This window comes from Eptesicus fuscus, chromosome 3 (assembly GCF_027574615.1).
Source record: "Eptesicus fuscus isolate TK198812 chromosome 3, DD_ASM_mEF_20220401, whole genome shotgun sequence".
NCBI classification, from domain to species: domain Eukaryota; kingdom Metazoa; phylum Chordata; class Mammalia; order Chiroptera; family Vespertilionidae; genus Eptesicus; species Eptesicus fuscus.
In genome coordinates, this window is record NC_072475.1 from 616,430 (window position 1) to 637,037 (window position 20,608).

At 47.6% G+C, this 20,608-nt stretch overlaps 2 protein-coding genes across 2 annotated transcripts; both read right to left on the minus strand.

Annotated features, from left to right (window-relative positions):
• Positions 1–486: 486 nt before the first annotated feature.
• On the minus strand, positions 487–12,556 carry LOC129148117 (keratin-associated protein 6-2-like). The gene is made up of 3 exons (XM_054712746.1): positions 12,409–12,556; positions 4,627–4,812; positions 487–716 (listed from the first exon to the last, which is right to left on the minus strand). Exons 1-3 carry the CDS (start codon positions 12,554–12,556, stop codon positions 487–489), a joined length of 564 nt encoding a protein of 187 aa, XP_054568721.1.
• Positions 12,557–16,204: 3,648 nt separating this feature from the next.
• Positions 16,205–16,964, minus strand: LOC129147636 (keratin-associated protein 19-8-like). The gene has a single exon (XM_054710531.1). It carries the CDS (start codon positions 16,484–16,486, stop codon positions 16,295–16,297), a length of 192 nt encoding a protein of 63 aa, XP_054566506.1. The 5' UTR covers positions 16,487–16,964; the 3' UTR covers positions 16,205–16,294.
• Positions 16,965–20,608: the final 3,644 nt, after the last annotated feature.

The window sequence follows — 20,608 nt, forward strand, 5'->3', positions numbered from 1 at the left end:
ATAAGTTATGAATAAAGTCAAGAGACTGAAGATTTTAAATCACTGGTCCTATCAAAATGTTTTTTTCCATTTCCTTGTAGACTTATTAATCTTTATATCCATTTCCTGCCTCTCTGCATGCTTGTGAGTGTGTGAAGGAAAAGAAAGATTGTTAGCTGAGAAGATTGCTTCCCCCTTGGACTGTGGAGTGGATGTGCCCAGAACCACGTCCTCATAATTGTGTTTCATGAACAAAACAAAACCATTTGTGTTCACATTCAATGCTTTATTGGAAGGTGAACAGACAGTCCAATCAGTTCTGACAGCAAACGTAGAGGATCCTGGGCTTATGAGGGAGATGCAGGCAGAGTTGAAAATCTACCCATAATTCTGAGAAGTAAAGATGTTTGTGGAATAACCCAGCATGAGGTTTGCTGTCCAGTTACTTAGATCAAATGTGGGAGGAAGTCCCTTGTAAGTTCAGATGCTGAGCTGCTGGGCAGGGTTTCAGTAGAAGCCAGAGTATCCGTATCCCCCACAGCAGCACGGACGCCAGCAGCCGTAGCTCCTGTAGCCATAGCCACAGCCCAGGCCACCAAGGCCGCCCCAGCCCCAGCCGGAGCCATAGCCATAGCCCAGGCCACCCAGGCCGCTCCAGCCGTAGCCGCGGCCTCCGTAGTAGCTGCCGTAGTAGCTCATCGTGTCAGGGGGAGTGTGTTTCTGTTCAAGACGAGATCCTGAGAGTGAGTGTCAGCGAGTGGGGAGGGAGCTTATATACCTGAGCCAGCAGGTGCTGAATCACGTGACCATTCCTGTGTTTCATTCCAAGAGATTCATGGCCCTGAAGCAGCTCATTAATCTGTTTGCTGACGCCAGAGATGCTCATATTTATGAAAATTTGGAGCCGCACAGCCGCCTGGTTAGAGCCCCTGGAACCCATGACAGTCTGTGTTTCTAAGGAGAAGCACATCTGCCTCCACGTCATAGAATAAACACTCACTGAACACAGTTCTCCATTCCTAAGCGCGTGGCCTTCGTCATGGTGGAGTGTTCTCATTAAATATTGTGTCATTGTAATTTGCATATCATTCTTTGTATCGTCCTACTTACTTTCATCTCAGTTCAAATACTCAGATCCAATTTAAGATTCTTACACCTATGAAGTTCCTTAATTGTCAAATGTATTTCTCTCAAGTTGAACACACACATGAGAAATCCATGTTGATTTTACATATCTTCTTGCAACATACCCTTTTGGTTACTCAATACAGTGAAGTCCCTTTCTGAAGCTGAGGGTCTGACCACAACAACAAACTCACACGTGTAACCCCAGGCTGAACACCCGTTCAAAACGTTCTCTTTAAACATTACCCTCTTTTTCAAAACAGAAACATATTATCAGAAAATGTAGGTGATCTTGTCTCTGCTTTGCAGTTGCTTTTTATTTTCTTTCTCTTTCTTCCTGGAATCCCACCCATCGTCTGTCCCATCCAGCCTCGCTTTAAGTCATCATTCTGCACTCAGTCTCCACACACTTGCATGAGCCAGGTCTTCCTCTCTGATCCAATTCTCCCATCAGTCCTTCATCCCTCTACTCAGGATTTTAAATTTAGCCTGATTTTTCTTCCTTATATGTATTTTTTTTATTTTTAAAAATTTGTTTTTATTGATTTCAGAGGAAAAGGAGGAGGGAGAGAGATATAAACATCAATTATTGGAGAAAAATCATTAATCGGCTGCCTCTAGCCCACTACTTACTGGAGATCAAGCCTGTAACTCAGGCATGTGCCCTGACCAGGAATCACACTGAGCCATGAATTCTTGGTTCATAGGTCAGTGCTTAACCACTGAGACATATGGCCGGTTGTGTCCATATATTCTTTACCAATCCTCTGTGTCCTGCCCCTTATTTTCTGTTCACCAATCAGCAAACACTTTTACTTTATCTTTTATTTCAGAATAGTTGGCATGCAATCTTACATTGGTTATATTAGTCACAATATAATGACTCAGCATGTTTATCCCTCACAATGGCCGCCCCCACTAATGACCTGGCAAACACCTGTCACTGTGCAAACTTGTCACAACATTACCGACTCTGTGCCCTTTGCCCTTTTCACTCAACCCCCAATTTCAATAAGATATTCTAATTCTTCAGGGTTTAATTTAAAAAGTCTTCTGTCTCTTAAGATTATATAATACTAGAGGCCCCGTGCATAGATTCGTATACTGATGGGATACCTCGGCCTGGCCTGTGCCCTCTTGCAATCTGGGACCCCTCTAGGGATGTCAGAGAGCTGGTTTCGGCAGGATACCCCCAGGCCCACTCCAGAAAGCAGGATCCCTGACCTGTGTGTTGAGCGTCTGTCCCTTGTTGGTCAGTGCGCATCATAGTGACCAGTGGATGGGTCATTCAGGAGTTCAGTAGATTAGGCTTTTATATATATAGCTTTTAAGCAGAATCACCTGCAATCTTGATGCCTGGAAATGCTGCAAAAAAATAAACATGGCAGGGAGGATGTGACTGAGGGAAAAACAGAAATATCATAGACGTTAGCTGGCAGCCTTCTGCGAATTTCCTCAGCTCCTGAGGAAACCCGAGTGTGAGCCCAGGGTTCAAGGTGAAGACCTACTGGAGTGCCCACACCTGGGGCTTGGTCTTCACCATTGTGTGTGCTTCATATGACTTTTACTTGTACCCAGGGCTTTGTATTGTTGGTGGTGCTGGTTTTTTTGTTCTGTTTTGAGGTTTATAAGTGTCAGAGGCCAGCTCCTCAGCCAGGACTTGACCCGTCTGAGTGAGGAGAATCGGAAGAACACGAGGGTACAAGCAGACATATGGGACATGCTTTATTACACACAACAGCAGCCACTGCAGGCTGGTCAGTGGCACCTTACATACATGCCCAAACACGCTCAAATGAAAGAGGCTTTTTGCCAAATAGAAACATCAGTATTTTGGCTACAGAAAGGCAGGTGGGGGCAGTGTATGGCTTGGTCCTTTCTTGCCTTATGCCTGCACATAGCAACTCAGCCTTGAACACTTTGATTAGGATTCCCACACTCAGAGTGGCCTTGAACATCCAGAGTATTCCAGACTGTGACCCATAATCAGTAATTTTTTTTTTCTTTCCTCTTTCTGCTTTTAATACAGAGAGGAAGGGAGAGTGGGAGAGAGATAGAAGCATCAAACCATGACTACCTCGTTCATATGTCAATGCCCAACCCCTGAGGCATGCAGGCCAGGCATAAGTTACATTTTTGATAATACTTTTCCCTCCCATCTGAATGAATTCACTGTTTTTCAAACAAAACATATTGGCTGAGTGAATGAAAGATTAAATTTTGTCTGCCACAGCTGTAGAAATTGTCTAACAGTATAGACTCAAGCACACATATTTGACCAAATTATACCAATTTAAACACAATATCTTCATCTTATATTATTCTCTGATGATATTATTTGATTCTAGGAAAACATTGGTATTTAAGTCAATCCGTTTTTTTATTTCATCAAAAATATATGCCCCATGTTGCTCCTTTATTATCAGGAGAAATTCAGATCTTGCTGAAATTTAGATTTTTAAAAAAGCTCTTTGGTTTCAGCTTTAGCTCAATAATAATCGGTTCACAATTATGTCTTGTTGTTTCTTTCCCTGACGGGATTGAAGCTAATACCTCAGCGTGGTGATGGCGGTGAGGAAGGTGCCAGTGAGACACAGTGAGAGCAGAGTACAGGGAACAGACACGTTAGTTAAAAATGATTGGAGTTGCCCTCTCTAGTTTGGCTCAGTGGACACAGGATGGGTCTGTGGACTGAAGGGTCCTGAGTTTGAATCCGGACAAAGGCACATGCCCAGGTTGGAGGCTCAATCACCAGAGGGGGCATGCAGGAGGCAACCAATCAATGAATGATTCTCTCTCATCCTTGATGTTTCTACCTCCCTCTCCCTCCTCCTTGCTCTCTGAAATTAAAAGAAACATTAAAAACATAAAATTTTAATGAATGTATGGATTGACTTGAGAATTTTTCATTGAGTTAAATAAAATCCATATGTTGATAAATAGATATATATATTAAATGTTCATTGCTATTTGTGGTTGACTTAAGTCAGAATATTTTATGAATAGATCAAGGAATTGAGAGATTTAAAACATTTATCCTAGCAAAACATTTATTTCATTTTGGTGTAGACTTATTAATCTTTGAATCTATTTCCTGCCTCTCTGTATGCTTGTGAGTGTGTGAAGGAAAAGAAAGATTGTTAGCCAGGAAGGTCGCTTCTGCCTTGGACAGTGGAGTGGATGTGCCCAGAACCACATCCTCATAATTGCGTTTCATGAACAAAACAAAACCATTCCCTGTGTTCAAGGTCAATGCTTTATTGGAAGGTGAACAGACAGTCCAATCAGTTCTGGCAGCAAAGGTAGAGGATCCTAGGCTTATGAGGGAGATGCAGGCAGAGTTGAAAATCTACCCATAATTCTGAGAAGTAAAGACGTTTGTGGAATAACCCAGCATGAGGTTAGCTGTCCGGTTCCTTAGATCCAATGTGGAAGGAAGTCCCTTGTAAGTTCAGATGCTGAGCTGCTGGGCAGGATCTCAGTAGAAGCCAGAGTATCCGTATCCCCCACAGCAGCACGGACGCCAGCAGCCGTAGCTCCTGTAGCCATAGCCACAGCCCAGGCCACCAAGGCCGCCCCAGCCCCAGCCGGAGCCATAGCCATAGCCCAGGCCACCAAAGCCGCCCCAGCCGTAGCCGCGGCCTCCGTAGTAGCTGCCGTAGTAGCTCATCGTGTCAGGGGGAGTGTGTTTCTGTTCAAGACGAGATCCTGAGAGTGAGTGTCAGTGTCAGCGAGTGGGGAGGGAGCTTATATACCTGAGCCAGCAGGTGCCAAATCAGGTGACCATTCCTGTGTTTCATTCCAAGAGATTCATGGCCCTGAGGCAGCTCGTTAATCTGTTTGCTGACGCCAGAGATGCTCATATTTATGAAAATTTGGAGCCGGCACAGCTGCCTGGTTAGAGCCCCTGAAACCCATGATATTCTTTGTTTCTTTTTTTTTTTTATTGATTAAGGTATTACATATGTGTCCTTATTTTCCCATTACGTCTCCAATCCCCACACTCATGCCCTCACCCCCCTGTTGTCTGTGTACATTGGTTAGGCTCATATGCATGCATACAAGTCCTTTGGTTGATCTCTCCTCCTTACCCCCAACCTCCCCTACCTTCCCTCTGAGGTTTGATGGTCTGATCGATTCTTCTCTGTCTCTGGATCTGTTTTTGTTCATCAGTTTATGTTGTTCATTATATTCCATAAATGAGTGAGATCATGTGATATTTATCTTTCTCTGACTGGCTTATTTCACTTAGCGTAATGCTCTCCACTTCCATCCATGCTGTTGCAAATGGTAAGAATTCCTTCTTTTATACCTCAGCATAGAATTCCATTGTGTAGATGTACCACAGTTTTCTAATCCATTCATCTGCTGATGGGCACTTAGGCTGTTTCCAAATCTTAGCTATGGTAAATTGTGCTGCTATCCTAGGCCCGGGTGAGCCCAAGTGGCCCTGGGTCTGGGAGAGGCCAAGCGTCCCTGGGTCCGGGTGAGACCATGTGTCCCTGGATCCGGGTGAGGCCTCGTGCACCTAGGCCCGGGTGAGCCCAAGTGGCCCTGGGTCTGGGAGTGGCCAAGCGTCCCTGGGTCCGGGTGAGACCATGCGTCCCTGGATCCGGGTGAGGCCTCATGCACCTAGGCCCGGGTGAGCCCAAGTGGCCCTGGGTCTGGGAGAGGCCAAGCGTCCCTGGGTCCGGGTGAGACCATGTGTCCCTGGATCCGGGTGAGGCCTCGTGCACCTAGGCCCGGGTGAGCCCAAGTGGCCCTGGGTCTGGGAGAGGCCAAGCATCCCTGGGTTCGGGTGAGACCATGTGTCCCTGGATCCGGGTGAGGCCTCGTGCACCTAGGCCCGGGTGAGCCCAAGTGGCCCTGGGTCTGGGAGAGGCCAAGCGTCCCTGGGTCCGGGTGAGACCATGTGTCCCTGGATCCGGGTGAGGCCTCGTGCACCTAGGCCCGGGTGAGCCCAAGTGGCCCTGGGTCTGGGAGAGCCCACACACCCCTGGGTCCAGGCGAGACCATGTGTCCCTGGATCCGGGTGAGGCCGTGTGCACCTAGGCCCGGGTGAGCCCAAGTGGCCCTGGGTCTGGGAGAGGCCAAGCGTCCCTGGGTCCGGGTGAGACCATGTGTCCCTGGATCCGGGTGAGGTCTCGTGCACCTAGGCCCGGGTGAGCCCAAGTGGCCCTGGGTCTGGGAGTGGCCAAGCGTCCCTGGGTCCGGGTGAGACCATGCGTCCCTGGATCCGGGTGAGGCCTCATGCACCTAGGCCCGGGTGAGCCCAAGTGGCCCTGGGTCGGGGAGAGGCCAAGCGTCCCTGGGTCCGGGTGAGACCATGTGTCCCTGGATCCGGGTGAGGCCTCGTGCACCTAGGCCCGGGTGAGCCCAAGTGGCCCTGGGTCTGGGAGAGGCCAAGCGTCCCTGGGTCCGGGTGAGACCATGTGTCCCTGGATCCGGGTGAGGCCTCGTGCACCTAGGCCCGGGTGAGCCCAAGTGGCCCTGGGTCTGGAAGTGGCCAAACGTTCCTGGGTCTGGGTGAGACCATGTGTCCCTGGATCCGGGTGAGGCTTCGTGCACCTAGGCCCGGGTGAGCCCAAGTGGCCCTGGGTCGGGGAGAGGCCAAGCGTCCCTGGGTCCGGGTGAGACCATGTGTCCCTGGATCCGGGTGAGGCCTCGTGCACCTAGGCCCGGGTGAGCCCAAGTGACCCTGGGTCTGGGAGAGGCCAAACGTTCCTGGGTCTGGGTGAGACCATGTGTCCCTGGATCCGGGTGAGGCCTCGTGCACCTAGGCCCGGGTGAGCCCAAGTGGCCCTGGGTCGGGGAGAGGCCAAGCGTCCCTGGGTCCGGGTGAGACCATGTGTCCCTGGATCCGGGTGAGGCCTCGTGCACCTAGGCCCGGGTGAGCCCAAGTGGCCCTGGGTCTGGGAGAGGCCAAGCATCCCTGGGTCCGGGTGAGACCATGTGTCCCTGGATCCGGGTGAGGCCTCGTGCACCTAGGCCCGGGTGAGCCCAAGTGGCCCTGGCTCTGGGAGAGGCCAAGCGTCCCTGGGTCCGGGTGAGACCATGCGTCCCTGGATCCGGATGAGGCCTCGTGCACCTAGGCCAGGGTGAGCCCAAGTGGCCCTGGGTCTGGGAGAGGCCAAGCGTCCCTGGGTCCGGGTGAGACCATGTGTCCCTGGATCCGGATGAGGCCTCGTGCACCTAGGCCCGGGTGAGCCCAAGTGGCCCTGGGTCTCGGAGAGGCCAAACGTTCCTGGGTCTGGGTGAGACCATGTGTCCCTGGATCCGGGTGAGGCCTCGTGAACCTAGGCCCGGGTGAGGCCACGTGCCCCTGGGTCTGGGAGAGGCCAAGCGTCCCTGGGTCCGGGAGAGACCATGTGTCCCTGGATCCAGGTGAGGCCTTGTGAAACTAAGCCCAGGTGAGGCCACGTGCCCCTGGGTCCGGGTGAGGCCTTGCGCCCCTGGATCCATCCGGGTGAGGCTGGGTCCCAGGCCCGGGTGAGACCACGCGCCCCTTGGGTATGGGTGAGGCCACGTGCCCCTTAGTCCAGGTGACGCCGTGCCCCTGGGTTCGGCCGAGACCAAACCAGAGGGAGTCGGACCTCCATTACCACCATTTGTCCACCATCCAGAGCTGAGGGGTCAGTGCTGACATGTACACATAAGGAACTACTGGCCATCGAAATTGGGTCTCAAAAGAACTGTTGGTCCAGGGGGAAGCTCGCTATAGATTGATTCATTTTCCTGTCAGCATAACTATTATTGCTCGTCTCACATTCAGTTCTTATTAGTATATATCTAGTGACATTTGATCTTGTTCATCTAGAGGAAATGATGAACAACATAGACTGAGGAACAAGAACAGAACCAGAAGTAAGGAGGCATCAATCGGACTATCGGGCCTCAGAGGGAGGATAGGGGAGGGTAGGGGGAGGGTGGGGGGAGGGGGAGAGTTCAACCAAAGGACCTGCATGCATGCATATAAGCCTATCCAACGGTTAAGTTCAACAGGGGATTGGGGCCTGCGTGGGGAGAGGGGTGGGATGGGAATGGGGGGATGAGGACAAATATGTGACACCTTGATCAATAAAGAAATTTAAAAAAAAAAAAAAAAAAAAATTGTGCTGCTATGAACATAGGGGTGCATATATCATTTCTGATTGGTGTTTCTAGTTTCTTGGGATTATATTCCAAGAAGTGGGATCATTCGGTCAAATGGGAGTTCCACTTTTTGTTTTTTGAGGAAACTCCATACTGTTCTCCACAGACAGTCTTTGTTTCTAAGGAGAAGCATATCTGTCTTCTACGTCACAGATTAAAAACTCACTGAACACAGTTCTCCATTCCTAAGCGCGTGCCCTTCGTCATGGTGGAGTGTTCCCATTAAATATTGTGTCATTGTAATTTGCATATCATTCTTTGGATTGTCCTATCTTACTTTCATCTCAGTTCAAATACTCAGATCCAATTTAAGATTCTTACACCTATGAAATTCCTTAATTGTCAAATGAATTTCTCTCAAGTTGAACACACGCATGAGAAAGCCATGTGGATTTTACATATCTTCTTTCAACATACCCTTTTGGTTACTCAATACAGTGAAATGCCTTTCAGAAGCTGAGGATCTGACCACAATAACAAACTCACACGCGTAACCCCAGCTGAATACCCATGCAAAACGTTCTCTTTAAACATTACCCTCTTTTTCAAAACAGAAACTTGTTATCCGAAAACATAGGTGATCCTGTCTCCTGCTTTGCAGTTGCTTTTTATTTTCTTTCTCTGTTCTTCCTGGAATCCCACACATCGTCTGTCCCATCCAGCCTCTCTTTAAGTCGTCATTCTGCACTCAGTCCCACACACACTCACACGAGCCAGGTCTTCCTCTCTGATCCAGTTCTCCCATCAGTACTTCATCCCTCCACTCAGGGTTTTTATTTTATCCTGATTTTTCTTCCTTGTATGTATTTTATTCTTTTTAAAATGTATATGTATTTTATTCTTTTTAAAAATTTGTTTTTATTGATTTCAGAGGAAAAGGAGGATGGAGAGAGATAGAAACATCAATCATGAGAGAAAAATCATTAATTGGATGTCTCCTGCACACCCCATACTGGGGATCAAGCCTGTAACCCGGGCATGTGCCCTGACCAGGAATCACGCTGAACCTTGACCTTCTAGTTCATAGGTCAATGGTTAACCACTGAGACATATTGGCCACTTGTGTCCTTATATTTTTTACCAGTTCTCTGTGTCCTGCCCCTTATTTTCTGTTCATCAATCAGCAAACACTTTTACTTTATCTTTTATTTCAGAATAGTTGGCATGCAATCTGATATTGGTTATATTAGTCACAATATAATGACTCAGCATGTTTATCCCTCACAATGGCCTCTCGGAGTAATGACCTGGGAATCACCTGTCACTGTGCAAACTTCTCACAACATTACCGACTCTGTGCCCCTTTCCCTTTTCACTCAACCCCCAACATTTTCAATAAGATATTCTAATTCTTTAGGGTTTTAAATTAAAAAGACTTTTGAACTCTTAAGATTATATAAAACTAGAGGCCCAGTGCATAGAATTGTACACTAGCGGGGTCCCTGGGCCTGGCCTGTGCCCTCTCGCAATCTGGGACCCCTCTAGGGATGTCTGAGATCTGGTTTCAGCCTGATGCCCACAAGCCCGATCCACAGGGGAGGGAGCCTGATCCTGTGTGTTGAGCGTCTGTTCCCTGTTGGTCAGTGCGCATCATAGCGACCAGTAAACGTTTCGTTCAGTCGTTAAGTAGGTTAGGCTTATATACATATAGATTTCAAGCAGAGTCTCTGCAATCTTGATGCCTGGAAATGCTGCAAAGAAAATATATGGCAGGGAGGATGTGACTGAGACAAAAACAGAAATATCATAGATCAGTGGTCGGCAAACCGTGGCTCACAAGACACATGCAGCTCTTTGGCCCCTTGAGTGTGGCTCTTCCACAAAATACCACAGCCTGGGCGAGTCTATGTTGAAGATGTGGCGTTAGAAGAAGTTTACGTTTAAAAAATTTGGCTCTCAAAAGAAATTCCAAACTCTGTGGACTAATGAGTTTGCCGACCACTTTCATAGACGTTAGCTACCAGCCTTCTGTGAATTTGTCAGCTCCTGAGAAAACCCGAGTGTGAGCCACGGTTCAAGGTGAAGCCCTACTGGGGTGTGCCCACGCCTGGGCTCGGTCTTTACCTTTGTGTGTGCTTCCCATGACCTTAACATGTACCCAGGGCTTTGTTCTGTAGGTGGTGCTGGGTTTTTTTGTTCTGTTTTGAGGTTTATAAGTGTCAGAGGCAAGCTCCTCAGCCAGGACTTGACCCGTCTGAGTGAGGAGAATCGGAAGAACACGAGGGTACAAGCAGACATATGGGACATGCTTTATTGCACACAACAGCAGCCACTGCAGGCTGGTCAGTGGCTCCTTACATACATGCCCAAACACGCTCAAATGAAAGAGGCTTTTTGCCAAATAGAAACATCAGTATTTTGGCTACAGAAAGGCAGTGGGGGCAGTGTATGGCTTAATGCATCCTTGCCTTATGCCTGCACATAGCAACTCAACCTTGAACACTTTGATTAGGATTCCCACACTCAGAGTGGCCTTGAACATCCAGAGTATTCTAGACAGAGCCCCATAATAAGTAACATCTTTTTTCTTTTCTTTTCTCTTACTTTTTTTTTAATACAGAGAGGAAGGGAGAGGGAGAGAGAGAGAGAGAATCATCAATGATGAGAGGGAATCATTGATCAGCAGCCTCCTGCATGACCCCCACTGGGGATCAAGCCTGCAACTCAGGCATGTGCCCTGACCAGGAATCAAACCATGACTACCTCATTCATAGGACGATGCTCAACCACTGAGGCACTCAGGCCGAGCATGAGTTACATTTTTGATGATACATTTCCCTCCCATCTGAATGTATTCACTGTTTTTCAAAGAAAACATACTTGCTAAGTGACTGAAAGATTATATTCTACCTGCACAGCTGTAGGGAGTATCTAACAGTATAGACTCAAGCACACATATTTGACCAAATTTTACCAATTCAAACAAAATATCTTCATCTTATATTATTCTCTCATGACATTATTTAATTCTATAAAAACATTGGTATTTCAGTTCATTCGTTTTTTGTTGTTGTTTTTTTTTTTAATTTCAGTTAAATATATGCTCCGTGTTGCCGAATTTTTATCAGGAGAAATTCAGATCTTCCTGAAATACAGATTTTTAAGAAAACTCTTTTATTTCAGCTTCAGATAATAATTCATTCACAATTATGTCTTGTTGTTTCTTTCCCTGACGGGATTGAAGCTAATGCCTCAGCATGGTGATGGCGGTGAGGAAGGTGCCAGTGAGACACAGTGAGCGCAGAGGACAGGGAACACACACGTCAGTTAAAAATGATTGTAGTTGCCCTCTCTAGTTTGGCTCAGTGGACACAGGATGGGTCTGTGGACTAAAGGGTCCGAGTTGGATTCCGGCCAAGGACACATACCCAGGTTGCAGGCTCAATCACCAGAAGGGGCCATGAAGCAATCAATGAATGATTCTCTCTCATCCTTGATGTTTCTACCTCCCTCTCCCTTGCTCTCTGAAATTAAAAAGAAAAATTTAAAACATAAAGTTTTAATGAATAGAGGTATTGAATTGGGAAATGTTAATTGAGTTAAATAAAATCCATATGTTGATAAATAAGTAGATAGACATGTTAAATATTCATTGCTATTTGTTGTTGACTTAAGTCTGAATATGTTATGAATAAAGTCAAGAGACTGAAGATTTTAAATCACTGGTCCTATCAAAATGTTTTTTTCCATTTCCTTGTAGACTTATTAATCTTTATATCCATTTCCTGCCTCTCTGCATGTTTGTGAGTGTGTGAAGGAAAAGAAAGATTGTTAGCTGAGAAGATTGCTTCCCCCTTGGACGGTGGAGTGGATGTGCCCAGAACCACGTCCTCATAATTGCGTTTCATGAACAAAACAAACCATTCTCTGTGTTCAAGGTCAATGCTTTATTGGAAGGTGAACAGACAGTCCAATCAGTTCCGACAGCAAACGTAGAGGATCCTGGGCTTATGAGGGAGATGCAGGCAGAGTTGAAAATCTACCCATAATTCTGAGAAGTAAAGACGTTTGTGGAATAACCCAGCATGAGGTTAGCTGTCCGGTTCCTTAGATCCAATGTGGGAGGAAGTCCCTTGTAAGTTCAGATGCTGAGCTGCTGGGCAGGGTTTCAGTAGAAGCCAGAGTATCCGTATCCCCCACAGCAGCACGGACGCCAGCAGCCGTAGCTCCTGTAGCCATAGCCACAGCCCAGGCCACCAAGGCCGCCCCAGCCCCAGCCGGAGCCATAGCCATAGCCCAGGCCACCAAAGCCGCCCCAGCCGTAGCCGCGGCCTCCGTAGTAGCTGCCGTAGTAGCTCATCGTGTCAGGGGGAGTGTGTTTCTGTTCAAGACGAGATCCTGAGAGTGAGTGCCAGCGAGTGGGGAGGGAGCTTATATACCTGAGCCAGCAGGTGCTCAATCACGTGACCATTCCTGTGTTTCATCCCAAAAGATTCATGGCCCTGAGGCAGCTCGTTAATCTGTTTGCTGACGCCAGAGATGCTCATATTTATGAAAATTTGGAGCCGGCACAGCTGCCTGGTTAGAGCCCCTGGAACCCATGACATTCTTTGTGTCTAATGAGAAGCACATCTGCCTCCACGTCACAAAATAAAAACTCACTGAACACAATTCTCCATCCCTAAGCGCGTGGCCTTCGTCATGGTGGAGTGTTCTCATTAAATATTGTGTCATTGTAATTTGCATATCATTCTTTGGATTGTCCTATCTTACTTTCATCTCAGTTCAAATACTCGGATCCATTTTAAGATTCTTACACCTATGAAGTTCCTTAATTGTCAAATGTATTTCTCTCAAGTTGAACACGCACATGAGAAAACCATGTTGATTTTACATATCTTCTTGCAAAATGCCCTTTTGGTTACTCAACACAGTGAAGTGCCTTTCTGAAGCTGAGGATCTGACCACAACAACAAACTCACACGTGTAACCCCAGCTGAACACCCGTTCACAAAGTTCTCTTTAAACATTACCCTCTTTTTCAAAACAGAAACGTATTATCAGAAAACGTAGGTGATCTTGTCTCTGCTTTGCAGTTGCTTTTTATTTTCTTTCTCTTTCTTTCTGGAATCCCACCCATCGTCTGTCCCATCCAGCCTCTCTTTAAGTTGTCATTCTGCACTCAGTCCCCACACACTCGCATGAGCCAGGTCTTCCTCTCTGATCCAATTCTCCCATCAGTACTTCATCCCTCTACTCAGGTTTTTTATTTTAGCCTGATTTTTCTTCCTTATATGTATTTTTTTATTTTTAAATATTTTTTATTGATTTCAGAGGAAAAGGAGGAGGGAGAGAGATAGAAACATCAATTATTGGAGAAAAATCATTAATCAGCTGCCTTCAGCCCACTACTTAATGGAGATCAAGCCTGTAACTCAGGCATGTGCCCTGACCAGGAATCACACTGAGCCTTGACCTCCTGGTTGATAGGTCCGGGCTTCACCACTGAGACATACCGGCCCGTTCTGTCCATATATTTTTTACCAATTCTCGGTGTCCTGCCCATTATTTTCTGTTCACCGATCAGCAAACACTTTTATTTTATCTTTTATTCCAGAATAGTTGGCATTCAATCTTACATTGGTTATATTAGTCACAATATAATGACTCAGCATGTTTATCCCTCACAATAACCGCCCCCAGTAATGACCTGGCAATCACCTGTCACTGTGCAAACTTGTCACAACATTACCGACTCTGTGCCCCTTTTCCTTTTCACTGAACCCCCAACATTTTCAATAAGATATTCTAATTCTTCAGGGTTTTAAATTAAAAAGACTTCTGAACTCTTAAGGTTATATAATATTTTAATCAGAGTCTCTGCAGTTTTGATGCCTGGAAATGCTGCAAAAAATAAACATGGCAGCGAGGATGTGACTGAGGGAAAAACAGAAATATCATAGAAGTTAGCCGCCAGCCTTCTGTGAATTTCCTCGGCTCCTGAGGAAACCCGAGTGGAAGTCCAGGGTTCAAGGTGAAGCCCTACTGGAGTGTGCCCACGCGTGGGCTTGGTCTTTACCATTGTGTGTGTTTCCCATGACCTTAACATGTACCCAGGGCTTTGTTTTGCTGGTGTTGCTGTTTTTTTTGTGCTGGTTTTCGGTTTTTAGTGTCAGAGGCAAGCTCCTCAGCCGGGACTTGCCCCTTCTCGGTGAGGCTCATTGGAAGGACACACGGGTACAAGCAGGCAAATGGGACATGATTTATTACTCACAACAACAACTACTGCAGGCTGGTCAGTGGCTCATTACATACATGCCCAAACATGATCAAAAAAAGAGGCTTTTTGGCAAAGAGAAACATCAGTATTTTGGCTACAGAAAGGCACTTGGGTGCAATGTATGGCTTAATGCATCCTTGCCATATGCCTGCACATAGCAACTCAACCTTGAACACTTTGATTAGGATTCCCACACTCAGAGTGACCTTGAACATCCAGAGTTCTCTAGACCAGGCCCCATAATAAGTAACATATTTTTTTTCTTTTCTTTTCTCTTTCTTTTTCCTTAATACAGAGAGGAAGGGAGAGGGAGAGAGAGATGGAAATATAAATGATGAGAGGGAATCATTGATCAGCAGCCTCCTGCATGACCCCCACTATGCATCCAGCCTGCAACCCAGGCATGTGCCCTGACCGGGAATCAAACCATGACTACCTCATACATAGGTCTATGCTCAACCACTGTGGCATGCAGGCTGGGCATGAGTTACATTTTTGATAATACATTTCCCTCCCATCTGAATGTACTCACTGTTTTTCCAACCCAACATATTTGCTGAGTGACTGAAGGATTAAATTCTGTCTACCACAGCTGTAGGGAGTATCTAACAGTATAGACTCAACCACACATATTTGACCAAATTATACCAATTTAAACAAAATATCTTCATCTTATATTATTCTCTGACGATATTATTTGATTCTAGGAAAGCAATGGTATTTCAGTCCATCTGTTTTTTTATTTCATCAAAAATATATGCCCTGTTTTGCCCCATTTTTATCAGGAGAAATTCAGATCTTGCTGTGTCTCAGTGGATAGACCAGGCATCCTCAAACTACGGTCCACAGGCCACATGCAGGTGTTTTTGCCGTTTTGTTTTTTTACTTCAAAATAAGATATGTGCAGTGTGCGTAGGAATTTGTTCATAGTTTTTTTTTAAACTATAGTCCAGCCCTCCAACAGTCTGAGGGACAGTGAACTGGCCCCCTGTTTAAAAAATTTGAGGACCCCTGGGATAGAGGATCTGTCTGTGGACTGAAGGGTCCCGAGTTCAATTCCGGCCAAGGGCACATGCAGGCTCAATCACCAGAGGGGCCATACAGGAGACAACCAATCAATGAATGATTCTCTCATCCTTGATGTTTCTATCTTCTTCTCCCTCCTTGTTGCTCTCTGAAATTAAAAGCAAAATTAAAAACATAAACCAATTTTGAATGAATGGAAGGGTTGAATTGAGAAATGTTAGTTGAGGTAAATAAAATCTATGTGTTGATAAATAAATAGATAGATATGTTAAATATTCATTGCTCTTTGTTGTTGCCTTACACCTGAATATTTTATGAATAAAATCGAGATTGAAAGATTTAAATCACTAGACCTTTCAAAACTTTTTTGCATTTCAATGTGGAGTTATTAATCTTTATATCTATTTCCTGCCTCTCTGCATGCTTGTGAGTGTGTGAAGGAAAAGAAAGATTGTTAGCCAGGAAGGTAGCTTCCCCCTTGGACAGTGGAGTGGATGTGCCCAGAACCACGTCCTCATAATTGTGTTTCATGAACAAAACAAAACCATTCTCTGTGTTCAAGTTCAATGCTTTATTGGAAGGTGAACAGACAGTCCAATCAGTTCTGGCAGCAAACGTAGAGGATCCTGGGCTTATGAAGGAGTTGCAGGCAAAGTTGAAAATCTACCCATAATTCTGAGAAGTAAAGACGTTTGTGGAATAACCCAGCATGAGGTTAGCTGTCCGGTTCCTTAGATCCAATGTGGGAGGAAGTCCCTTGTAAGTTCAGATGCTGAGCTGCTGGGCAGGGTTTCAGTAGAAGCCAGAGTATCCGTATCCCCCACAGCAGCACGGACGCCAGCAGCCGTAGCTCCTGTAGCCACAGCCACAGCCCAGGCCACCAAGGCCGCCCCAGCCCCAGCCGGAGCCATAGCCATAGCCCAGGCCACCAAAGCCGCCCCAGCCGTAGCCGCGGCCTCCGTAGTAGCTGCCGTAGTAGCTCATGGTGTCAGGGGGAGTGTGTTTCTGTTCAAGACGAGATCCTGAGAGTGAGTGTCAGCGAGTGGGGAGGGAGCTTATATACCTGAGCCAGCAGGTGCTGAATCACGTGGCACCTGTTTTGTGTCATCCGTGTCACCCCTCGTTGACACAACACCAACCTCTGAGGAGGCCACGTGCTCATCAAAGCATCTCGCCTGCATTGCTGCCAAGTCAGGGTGTCCCTTACACGCATTGCATCTCTTTTATGAGGAGAAATTGCTGCATCTTCAAAGCCCGGACATACCAGATGAAGCACAATCCTTCAGAGCCACGCAGGTTGCGTAACATGTTGGATGGCGGCGTGGTTTAGAGTTCAGTGTTGCTTCATCTCAGGCTCACCCTGGGAGTTATGGTTCCCTGACGATCAGAAGACCTTGGTCCGATCGGGTCTAGGATAACCCTGTGCTCTCAGAGGCTCTGTGCTTCCGGGTGAGGTCGCTGGTCAGAGCTCTGACACCTCTGGATGCCGGGAGCCCCGCCACCCCCGCTGCGGGCACTCGCAGGACCTTCAGGAAGAAGAGAGGAAACAGGGCCATCCTCCTCCTGACACGTCCTGACCTTGGCTCTCAGAAACCACAACCTCTTTTCTGCTCTGCTTACCAGTTGGAAAGTAAACACATTTGGATTAATAACCCGGGGAAATATTGTTCGTACCCGGGAGGCGGATCACAGACGTCAACAATGTGTTCAGAAGCCCTTTCCCATCCTCACTCTGCCATGTCACCTGCTCCCAGTGCTCCCAGACTACCCTTCCCCGCCGCCTGCCTGTCGTTCCAGACCACAGTCCCCACCTCCCCTCGAACCCATACACCTGCCCTCTTATTTAATCTATTCTCCAGTATCACTCCCACATGTCACTCAGCCCTCCCAGTCCCACAGGGTCTGGGACCAGGTTAAACCATGAAATATAGACAATTCCTCTTGGGCCCCATACATTCCTGAGTAATCCTTACTTAAATACTCTCATATATGCCTTCGCTTTTATCACAATATTTTTCAGTTTTGTATTCTCTTTACCAGTTGTGGGTTCATTTTTATCCTTTAAAAAAAATAGCTAACTAGTCTCTAATAAAATATTAAATATGCATTAAGACCTTTGATAGTGAATTCTATGTCATCTCTAAAGAACCTGGAAAATGTAGTAAGAGGCTATTAACACTGAAAATATTTTCAGCATAATAACCACATGTATGTGTAGCCGTAGCCGATTTGGACAGAGTGTCGGCCTGTGGACCAAAGGGTCCCGGATTTGATTCCGGTCAAGGGCACGTACCTCAGTTGCAGGCTCCTCACCAGGGGGGTGCAGCCCGAGCCCTGGTTGGGGCTCGTGCAGAAGGCAACCAATCGATGTGTCTCTCTCACATCGATGCTTCTCTCTGTCTTTCCTTCTCTTCCACTCTCCCTAAAATCAATAGGAAAATATCCTTGGGGAAGGGTTAAAAATAACAACAAAAACCGGGTGTGTATAACATAAAAAGGCAAGGTGGGAAAAAATACTTTCTGGGACAAAATCCCCTTCAGCTTCCACGAGGTTAACCCCACCCAGGTGCCCGCCCCCCGCCCCCATCCCCACCCCACCTCACCCCGTAAACCCTGAAGACCGTCTCCCAACTTGAATGAACCGTCTCAGCTCGTGTTCACCTTTTGTGACCTCACACACACTGTTCACCTTCCGTTGCGTTTCTAAGAGACGATTGGAGGCTGGTCCCCCGGGTGGACCAGCCCTAGCCCTAGCCCAGGTGGACTTGCTGACTGCTCCCCGGTGACCGGCTCCAGCCGCCGCTCAGTCAGTCACTGCTGCGGGATGAGCACACCCCTACGTCCTACCTGCAGGACCCTCTCTCGTAGCCATGATGACTAGGATGCTCTGAGAATGAAAGGCGGAACTCGCTCCAGTAGCGTGATTGCTGTAGACACATAAGGCACACGCCCCAGGGTTTCATGTGTTTGTTGTTGTTCGGCGCCTAAATCTCAAATGCCAGAGTCCGCAGACCCTGGAGCCATCACTCTCGAATCACCCACCTTTTCCTCTGGACCCGCCAACCAGTGTCGCTCCCTCGGAGGGTCCCTGTTCGGACGTCACACGCACGGATCCTGTGGACCCAGCACACTCTCCCCACTGCACGCCACAGGCTCGGGAGACGCCTCCTGCGCTGCACGGAGCATCCGTGTTCTTGTTTCCATCGCCGCGAAGGAGGCTGCTCCAGTCAAACTTGATTTGGGGCAGTTTCTCTTCTTTCTTTATTTCCTCTTTTTTTCTTCTTCCTTTTTTCTTCTTTTTTTCTGGCTAACGTAGGAAAAAAACTGATGTGACCTATGGATACCGATCTTTCTGTTTCCCTGGATGCCCTTCCTCGTGCTCTTACATGATTCCTAGGGCCTGAGTTGCAGCTATAGCCTCGATAGGTCCGCCAAGCAGTTCCCAGCCCACCTGCCCACCGCGGCCCCGCGGCACTCCCGAGGGTGTGGGGGCTCCATGCTCACCCCACAGCCATGTTCAGGCTCAGTCTCCTTGTGGGCATTCCTGACACCTGACTGTTGGGTTAATCTGGTTTGGCAGTGGCACTGGGCACCTTTCCCGATGTTTACAGTCCCCTTGGATGTCCTCCTCCTTTTAAAATATATGTTTACTAGAGGCCCGTTGCACAGAGATTCGTGCAATAGGCCTTCCTTCCCCTGGCTGCTGGGACCCGGGCTGCAGCGGAGCCAAGCTTTCAGCCTTCAGCAGAGCCTTCAGTCTTTGCTCTGTGCCTGCATATGCAAAATAACTCACAATCTTTGTTGGGTTAATTTGCATATTCACTCCTGATTGGCTGATGGGCATTGTGGAGGTACAGTCAATTTGCATATTTCTCTTTTATTAGTGTAGATTGATTTCAGAGAGGAAGGGAGAGGGGGAGAGAGAGAAGCATCAATGATGAGAGAGAATCATTGGTCGGCTGCCTCCAGCACACCCCACCACTGGGGATCGAGCCCACAACCCAGGCATGTGCCCTTGACCAGAATCGAACCCTGACCTCCTGGTTCATAGGTCGATGCTCAGCCACTGAGCCCACCGGCCGGGCAGATGTTCTTCTTTTTGAAGGGCCTGTCCCCTGTGTTGTCCGTGCTCAACTGGCTTTTTAATCAGTATTGTTATTGGCGTTGTTGTTATTGACTGGCAGCAGTTGTTTGCGTGTTTGGGTGCTGGTGTCTGGTCAGATTTACGTCATGAACATAGTTTCTCCCGTGTTTGGTTTGGTATTTCTCCGCTTTGAAATGGGGTCTGTCTATGAACAGAACATTGTCCTGTGACACCTGACTTCCATGCCTTCTTCTTCTGGTTCAGACATATTTTCCTGCCTCCCCTTTATTATTTACTCGGGTTTGTCTCCTCTCTTCAGAACTCGTTCCCTGTTAAGGGGCCACATTCTAAAATCAGGAGAGGTAATCCTCTGAATGTCCAGTCTCACTGAGTCCAGCTGCAGACACGCGATTGCAAGCAAGGTAGGCGGAGTCAGGACGCCCCTCCACCGTTCCCTCACCAGGCGGGCGTCTGCGGCGGGTGGGTCCACTGATACATGCTCTCCCCAGGACAAGCGACAGCGCTCTCGGCTCTCGGGGGATACAGACATAAGGAGCATGTCCCGGTTTCCAGCAGCGGTCCAGAAAGCAGTCACTTCGCACTCTCGTGCTACGGCAACCCCACCTCACCGAAGGCATGTCCAACTCGTGCCCAGGCCGTTATCATGATTCCTCTTCTTCTTTGGGGCCTTTCCTCACGTTGTGGAGAAATGCTGTGAACTATTAACAAGCAGAAGAGTGTTGTTGGGTTCTGTCCAACGAAGTAGAATCTGGGGGTGGCCAGGTAGGCTATGATCATAACAATCAGTAATGCCGCGATGCATCAGGGAGGGTGCAGAGGAAACTGCCCCGCGTGCTCGCGGCCGGAAGCCCTCTGCCCACCCTGTCGTTGTCCGGAAGGTGGTGGGGCTCTTACCTCTCTAACCAGGTCATCACAAAGCTAAGCTGCGGTGACACATTGACGGAAGGGTACGTCTTCCTAGTCTCTGAGCAAATGTATTCTCGTGTTTCGTCAACAAGCCC

What these genes read in the sequence shown, in the direction of transcription:
- LOC129148117 (XM_054712746.1), bottom strand. Translation starts at nt 12,556, where the DNA reads ATGAGCTACTACGGCAGCTACTACGGAGGCCGCGGCTACGGCTGGGGC. An exon ending in CAGGAGCTACGGCTGCTGGC is followed by an intron (nt 4,813 to 12,408) that starts GTCCGTGCTGCT and finishes ACTCACTCTCAG; the next exon opens with GATCTCGTCTTGAACAGAAA. An exon ending in CAGGAGCTACGGCTGCTGGC is followed by an intron (nt 717 to 4,626) that starts GTCCGTGCTGCT and finishes ACTCACTCTCAG; the next exon opens with GATCTCGTCTTGAACAGAAA.
- LOC129147636 (XM_054710531.1), bottom strand. Translation starts at nt 16,486, where the DNA reads ATGAGCTACTACGGCAGCTACTACGGAGGCCGCGGCTACGGCTGGGGC.